At 46.7% G+C, this 8666-nt stretch overlaps 1 protein-coding gene across 2 annotated transcripts; it reads right to left on the reverse strand.

The window, feature by feature from the left end:
* Positions 1-3190: 3190 nt before the first annotated feature.
* On the reverse strand, positions 3191-7474 carry LOC144942208 (protein-glutamine gamma-glutamyltransferase K-like). Of its 2 annotated transcripts, XM_078868964.1 has the most exons (4): positions 7375-7474; positions 5312-5467; positions 4732-4868; positions 3191-3322 (listed from the first exon to the last, which is right to left on the reverse strand). In XM_078868964.1, the coding sequence occupies exons 3-4, from the start codon at positions 4863-4865 to the stop codon at positions 3193-3195; spliced, it is 264 nt and encodes an 87-aa protein (XP_078725090.1). In that variant the 5' UTR covers positions 4866-4868; positions 5312-5467; positions 7375-7474; the 3' UTR covers positions 3191-3192. The 2 variants fall into 2 exon arrangements, with proteins under 2 accessions (XP_078725090.1, XP_078725091.1); XM_078868965.1 differs by lacking the exon at positions 7375-7474 and having other exon boundaries at positions 5312-5485.
* Positions 7475-8666: the final 1192 nt, after the last annotated feature.

The following is an 8666-nucleotide window of genomic DNA, read 5'->3' on the forward strand; positions in this document are numbered from 1 at the left end:
AGGATGGTGATCTCATCATATCATGGATGACTAAAGATCCAGCTCAACAGATTTTGGGGTCACTCCACTATGGGTGTAAGTCTGGTACTTGTACAGGTGGAAGGTGCTCATGCCACAAGGCTGGCCTGGCCTGCACTGACCTATGTAAATGTGTTCATTGTGACAATGTGAGATTAACTGAGGATATTGTTTCATGTGAATCTGATAGTGAGGACAGTGATCTTGATATTAAGTGATGTGTATATGATAATAAAATTAATATAGGACATATATATTTAATATAAATCAATCAAAATTAAATCTTGTTTAAAATAATCATTCCTGTGAATATGTACATGTAGTGCAGTTACTGCTCGTGTATGCGAATTGACAATTCACCATTAAATGTGTTATTTTGAAAAGTGTTTTTTTATATATTATGTTTTGGCTTAATTATATTTGTTATTCAGATTTTACCTCAAATATTACCTTTGAATTGGAACAACATAATGAGAAGTAATTGGGATGTTAATGCTACAGTAGAAGTTTTCTTGATAATCTTATCATGTTTACTGTGCATAAATAGCAACTTCAGGTATATCACACATTTCAAACTGGTTTATTTTGTACTTCAAGTGGTAATTCTGCATTTTTGGGTTTATATGATAAACAGGTTTGAAAGTGCAAAATTCCCTATGGTTTCCCTTTTTTTCAAAATGGGCACCTTTAGCATCATTTTTCTCAAAAACTGCAAGGTTGTGTGCGGAGAACTTTTTCATAAGGAATCTCTATATATTTCTGATGTTATATATAAAAAAAGTAGGTAGTGCCCCACTTGGTGGAACGAAACCCTACTTCTAGGCCTCTTTTAGGCTACCGACAGCGGCCTAAAAGTATTGTGGGAAGGATCAGGAGGAGTTTGAGATGGGCGGGACATGGGTGGAAGACGAGGGCAATTTACCAAGCCGGGAATTGGAGTGGCACCCAGAAGTTGGGCGATCATGAAGCAATCATCCTCACTGACCAGCTTCCGCTCCTCCCCTACAACCCGTCTCTTCTCCCGACACCAGGGCTTGGCAACCTGCGGCTCTGGAGTCGCATGCGCCTCTTTATGGACAGCTTCGAAACTTTGTTTATTTATTTAGGACCCACCCTCTCGTATTGACGTACATTGCGGCTCTTGAAATATTGAGGGGAGTGGTTGTTTTCCGAATTAAAAAAAATCTTCTTGTAATGTTGGATGATGAACACTGCCCAGGCCCATCCTGCTGCTACTTCCAGCCCCCACCCCCCTATCACTACCCCAACCCCTATCACTACACCAACCCCTATCACTACACCTATCATTACCCCAACCCCTATCACTACCCCTATCATTTGGGTCTTTTGGTAAAGTCACGTAGATAGAAAAATAATAACAATAAAATAATAATGTGAATAAAAAATAATAAAAATATCACGTTTCGACGGTATTTTTGCTCCTGATGACGATTGCTTGTGTTGCGATCGAAACGTTGTGATATTTTTATTATTTTTTATTAACTTTATTTTCATTTTTATTATTTTATTGTTATTGTTTTTCTATCTACGTGATTTTACCGAAAGACCCACAGAATATGAACTCCTGCAGTCACGAAAGCTTTAAGTTGCACTTATTTAAAATTTGCTTTTTATTTAGAAAGCCCCGGTCTCAATGGCCTCTTGGTTTTTATTAGAGTCTATAGTGCTACTATTAATGTAGCACGTCACGACAAGCAGTAGACTTAGGTGATACTAATCTTGATTTGAAGCTTTCGTGACCGCAGTAATCCATACCTCTTTGGTTCTTTCGGTAGAGTCACGTACGTGACTTGAGTTAGGTGCTACTCTTTATACTTTTTAGAACTGTATTTCAGGTTCATGTGTAAAAAACTAATTGCTCATACACTGGACTAAATTAAAAGGGGTAAATACCTCACTTCATTCCGTCCCTGATAATGGCTCGACGTTTTGACTGGATGGCCTACTTCAGAATGAGTACACTTAAATCGATATTAACACAATACATTACCGTCTCATTATTAAATTCGGTATCACGCTGGCAAGCACGAGGTCTTCATAGTCGCATTGGAACAGTTCCCTTGCTAGGAAATTGAACTTGAAAATGACTGAAGACGAAGCAAAATCATTCAGCTTACATGCCAAAGTGAACGTAACTGAACGATACCAAGAATATAAAATAATAAATTACCCCAACCCCTATCACTACCCCAATCCCTATATCCACCCCTAGAGCTACCCCTCCTTAACCACTCACACCTGTCCTACCATAACTACACCAGCCCCTTTAATAATTATGTTATAATTGTTGTAAAGCACTTTGGAACAAGCCGCTATATACATCTATATAAAATAGGATCAATGGGAAGACCTTGAGCCAGACTGTTACCATCGATAGACCTCGGAGGTGCGGTGTCGTCTCCAACAACTGCAGGAACTGGAAGGAAGGAAGCGATGGCGATGCGCGTGGCTAAGTAAACGCCACTGGCGACATCAACGACGTCATTCCCCATCTTCACGAGTACCCACAGTCGAGTGACGTCACGGCGGTCGCGTTCTTGTCTATTGCACCTGAAGTCTGTCCATGACATCGGCTCTGTAATGATTATTCTCCACCACCCACACCCCGTCACGATTTTTGGTCCCCATTCGATTTGATGAATCTGATAATGATCATCTTATGATGATGAACACGATCGTGGTGATTGACATGTACGTTGAACTTATTTCGCACCGTGCACAGCCAACCGCGCTAGTCGAAGGTGCGGGGAAGGACAACAAATGAAACACAAAACGCATTTCTAAATAAATGACTGTTCAATCTACATTTAACAGTGCATAGCTTCAGCGGCTTCCTAATATCGGAAGAAAGAGTGCTCCAGATGGCCACACAAGCGCATCTGAAAGTGCGCGATGCAGTGACCGTCTTTGTTTGATGGCTATCCAAAAGCCACTGCGAGGATGACCGGAGTTCTCATGATGCTCCTTGACGAGATCAGCAAGGAATTTGTGATATATATGTGGCAAGCACTTTGTGTGTAATGAGTGCGACCTTGATGATGATGATGAACACGTTCATGATAGCTCACTCGATCACGATCATGGTGGTACCACTCTCGATGCTGATGATGGTGGTTGACTCATGATGTTGATGATGGTGGTGATGCTGAAGTCTCAGGGCTCGCACTGGAAGGTGGCTCCCCCGTGCACCTGCGGCAGCTCCGTGCAGTCGAGGCTCGCGATCAGCGTGAGCTCCCCGCGGCGCTTGGGAACCACGCGCATGCGGCCGTGCCCCTCCACGTCCCTGCGCCGAGACAGACACATAAAGACAAAGGTCCCCTGTATAGCCTACAGCAAACTGTTGGGGCAAGCACTGTGAGCACCTGTTAAGGCTGGGACAGGCACATGAGCGGGTGGTGTGGGCAGCACAACGTCTGACCGCCTATTGTACCCCCAGTACTGAAGCTTGTACACACCGCACCAGATAGTCATTTGAGGCTGAATCGACCTAGGGGAGGCCCAGAACTGGGTCGCGGGTGCATAACGAATCACGCTCACCGCTACACTATCGTGAAGCAAAAGACATATTCTTAGGTTTTTTCGGTAAAGTCACGTAGGTAAAAACATTAAAAAGTAAAATAAAATAAAAATAAAAATCACGACGTTTCGGAGGCAACACAAGCTTCCGTCTTCAGGTGGTACCGTCACAGCCACGACAGCTGTATCAAGTAAATGAGAGATTGCAGGAGTTACCACTGCGTTTATATAATGGTTGGAGAAGGTGGTGGGGCAAGGGCCGCATACTTATTATTAATATGGTAAGGTCAGGTTTGAGACTAAGAATAGACTGCATAACAAAGGCTGAGCCTTTGTTATCTTTTTTTTTGCATGGTTAATCACATATTTCCAATGATTACTCAGATGTGATTAACCATGCAAAAAAGATTTAACTACACTTATTTGCCAATCTTATTTGACAGACAACCATTACTGTTTAACCATGTTTAGTGGTGGTCTTCTTGTTACAGGTTGAGTTACAAACCGCACCTCTCCATAACAAAGGCTCAGCCTTTGTTATGCAGTCTATTCTTAGTCTCAAACCTCACCTTACCATATTAATAATAAGTATGCGGCCCTTGCCCCACCACCTTCTCCAACCATTATATAAACGCAGTGGTAACTCCTCCAATCTCTCATTTACTTGATACAGCTGTCGTGGCTGTGACGGTACCACCTGAAGACGGAAGCTTGTGTTGCCTCCGAAACGTCGTGATTTTTATTTTTATTTTATTTTACTTTTTTATGTTTTTACCTACGTGACTTTACCGAAAAAAACCTAAGAATATGAATCATTGCAGTCACGAAAGCTTCAAATCTAGAAGCGAAAGACACATATGGGCACGTGTCATCATCATCATCAGCAGCAGCGCGAGCATCAGGTATGTCACTAAACACATGGACAGTATTGTGAGATTGTGTAAGCAGTGGTGCATACACACGCAAATATTAAAACTCTCCATCGTCAATAACATCCTCGTTTTAAAAGGAAAATTATATAATAACGGACGTTTCGGGCGATGATCCGTCGTCATAGCACATGTGTTTGGTTCAATCGATAACACGTGTGCTATAAACAAGGGCAGTTGCCCGAAACATTGTCTATTATATATTTGATCTTGTTATGATCGTGAACTTGTGATGACGGCACCATACCCGACGAGTATGTTGCCCGGCGCATGCACGCCGGCTCCCTCCACGCGGACGCACACGTGGTGCAGGGCGCGTGCCACGGGGTTCGTGAAGCAGAGCTCGGAGATGAGATCGCGACCCACGTGGGTCCCCTCCATCACCTGTGGGGGATATCACACCATCTACCACTGCACCATTATCACACCATCACAAACAAAGCTTCGACAATCACATCACCACCATCATCATGATCTCACTTTCATTTAACATGGCATCATCATTATCATCATCACACCATCAATTACCACCACACCATTATCATGCCATCATCATCACACCATCATTAAACCATCATGCCATGGCAAAAACACCTCCGTTAAGCACTGGTGTCTACATACATTGCGAAATAAGTTCAACATACATCTAACATCACAGCATCATCAAAAATTATACCATCATCATGCCATTATAAACACACCACCATCTACCATCGCACCACTGTGTCGGGTGGAGGAGGATTTATGACACCCAAAATAAATTTTGAGAAGTATAGTTGTTGCTGCTGTTGTTGTTATTGTTTATGCTGCTGTAGTGTGCCACTCACGTGCAAGCGTGGGGAGCGCACACGGGTCACGGGTCACGCGCGCGACCTCGGCGCCCGTGTAGAGCACGCGCGCGCACACCACCAGCACGAGCGCGAAGTGGTCCACGGCCAGGTGCAGGTACTCGCTCGCGGGCACACGCACCAGCACGCGCCGCTCTGCGCCGGACAACAAAGACAAAGGTCCCCTCGTAGAGCCTTCAAACAGACTGTTGGGGCAAGTGTTGTTAGCAAACATCTATGAAGGCCGGGACAGTACACGATGTGGTGGGTGGCCAGTACCACGCACGACTGCTTTTGTCCGTCCAGTGGCGATGTTTACACACTGCACCCAGCAGTCATTTGAGGCTGCGTAGACCTAGGGGAAGAGGCCCAGGACCGGTTTAGAAAATCGCCACTGGTGTTGGCCATGAGCGGGAATAGAACTTGGGTCCCCGGGTTCGTAGCAGAGCGCTAACCACTACACTACCGCTCACATACACGCATGCACACAAGTGCACGTAACTATAATATTCATATAATTGCCCTCATTCTCTCCCTCCCCATCTCCCTCCTTCCGTCTCACCCTCGTGCGGTCCCAGCTCCAGGAGGAGCCTCCTCCTCGAACCCACCCAGGTTGGTGCCCGTGTACGTGGCCTCATGGCCTGCACGCTCACGCGGGGTCGCGTGCTTCTTCTCGCCACGCGCACCTCGGCTGTTAACTCCCGGCCCAGCGCAGTCTCCTCATGAATCCGCACTGTCAGAGTCACCTCGGGGGGTGGTGGGTCCCCACCCGGGTCCCTGCCCGTTGGTGCCCCAATCGGGTCCCCGCCGGGGGATACAATCAGGTGGCTATCGGAGTTTACAATGGAGCATACATCCAGAGCCCTGCCGAAATCCGCTGCGTCTTCTGCCCTCTCGACCCCGCCAGGACCCCCGGCGCCACTCGTGTTGTCCCCCCGGGAGGACCCTGTCCCTCCTGTCTAAACCTCATGGGGTCGCCTCTCTGCACTCCCGTGCTTCAGCAGGCTGAGTGCTTACACCACCACACGACGCTCCTCCTCGGAGCCTGCGGGGGTGGACGAGGGTGGGTAGGGACTGGCATCATCGTCAGCAGCAGATGCAGCATCATTATTATTTCAGCAGCTACAGCAATAGTCACAGCATCGTAATCATCATCTGAAGTACCACCACTTAACAGGAGCACTATCATCACTATCTGCAACTTCCCCAGCCATCACCAGATTGATAGTTCCCTACCATCACCATGCGTAAAGACATTAGCATTACTATCACTATCTCCTGCATATCCTAATCTCAATATAATTATCGTTAAACATAATAATCAACATCATCGATCAACGCACACTGGTATATTGTTCTAGTTGTTTTCAATAAAATTCAGTCAACATTTGCATCACTCGAACATTCCGCGCCACTGACCCACTCCCCGCTGCCCTGCTCCATCCTCCCCTTGCTCCTTGGCCCCTGACCATCTGCCCACTTCCCCCCTGCTGCCCGGGCTCATGGTTACCCTCAGAGGGTTTGTATTTGGCTGTGATATCGAGGCTGCAATACATATCCACGTGATAAGCCACTTCGTTGAGGTATCATTTGTGATAGCCAGGTAGCTTCTGAGAAACACCTATATAGCTCATTGAGCTTTACCGGGTAAAATAAAAAAAATATTAAATTTTTGTTTATCTGATGGGGAGGTACCACAAGAACCACCATCATCATGACCACTGTCAGGCTTCGTAAAGCAGGATGCGTGTTTGTTGTCATCATCTACGAGAGCTGCACGTGGCAAACGGGGGCGCTGTCGCATGGCCCGGCGATTGCGCACTTGCTGAATGAATCTGGAAATTGCCACGTGGTCAGCAAAGGGGCAGTACAGCAACATGAACCCTTGCATAGTGCCGCTTCCCACGCCTGCAACCAACCCGCACCGACCAGCGTGGTGAAGTATGGTGGGGAGGTCCCCATACAGCAGCAGACTCGTGAAAGGGCCATGACGTGGACGCACATGCATCGTCCACGTGATACCACCTGCGGGGCATGCTTCGCGACGCTCAGGTGAGCGTTACCTGAGCTCGCTTCCTGCGGGATAGCTTCAACCGCCTGCCAGCCATCATGTCCCGATGGGAAGTCGGGTCGCTTCATTCGCGCGTCGCTCCGCGATTGGAAGTTCCTGGCACAGATGCGCGAGGTGGATGAGTTGCAGTCCTGTCTGTGAGCGTGTGGGTTTAGAAAGCTGCGTTATGATGAATCCAATGTACCGATTCCCGCTTACGGCCACCATCATCAGTGTCGATAATCTTAACCAGTCCTGGATCTCCAGAGGTCGGCTTTAAATGAGTATCCGGTGCAATGTGTACACATCGCAACTCAAGAGACAAAGGCGGCCGAGGATGGTCCCGGCCACCCACACAGAACGCGTGTGAAACATAAACATCATGCGTGAAACACGTGCAGATCATTCGGAAAGCAGGCAAATATCTTGTTTGATATCACATATGGATCGTGCGTAGAACGCATTCCGATCATACATAAGAAACAAACACCCAGGTAATGTATATGCTGCTGTAGGATACGTTGGTTCAGCAGGCGTATAGGGTGATTGATTACAATGTTAATTTATTTTCAATGGCGATAAAGAATCTTGTTCATTCATTTGCTGTCCAGCTGTACACTCATTCATTCATGCGCTATCATATTAATCTGTGCATCTGCAATCCACAAGGTACCTACTATGATAACAGCAGTGCATACTGTGGTGGTACATTGTTTCACAACAGCAGTGCATACTGAATGCGGTGGTACCTGCTATGATTACAGCAGAGCATACTGTGGTGGTAGCTGCTTTAACTACAGCAGTGCATACTGTGGTGTAACCTGCTATGATTACAGCAGGGCAAGCGACAGTGGTGGTACCTGCTATTATTACAGCAGTGCATAGTGACAGTTGTAGTATCTGCTTTCACTGCAGCTGTGCATACTGTGGTGGTACCTGCTATGATTACAGCTGTGTATACAGACTGTAGTGGTACCTGCTATGATTACAGCTGTGTATACTGACTGTGGTGGTACCTGCTATGATTACAGCAGTGCATAGTGACTGTGGTGGTTACCTGCTAGCACTACAGTAGTACATGCTGACTGTATAGCAGTATATATTGAATCTATAGCACAAAGTAGCAAGCAGACAGAGTGCCGTAGTGAGGCCTAGTCCCGTGCAGAGCCCCCGGCCTCGCCTAGATTTCCCAGCCCGCCGAGGTGTGACCTTGGCAGGCTGGGCCGCTCCCCCCGGCCGCGCTACAATAATGGCATGTACGCGCTAGAAGAATATGTAGGGGCTCTATAATAGTTTCAGGACGCA

This window comes from Lampetra fluviatilis, chromosome 26, assembly GCF_964198595.1.
Source record: "Lampetra fluviatilis chromosome 26, kcLamFluv1.1, whole genome shotgun sequence".
NCBI classification, from domain to species: Eukaryota; Metazoa; Chordata; class Hyperoartia; order Petromyzontiformes; family Petromyzontidae; genus Lampetra; species Lampetra fluviatilis.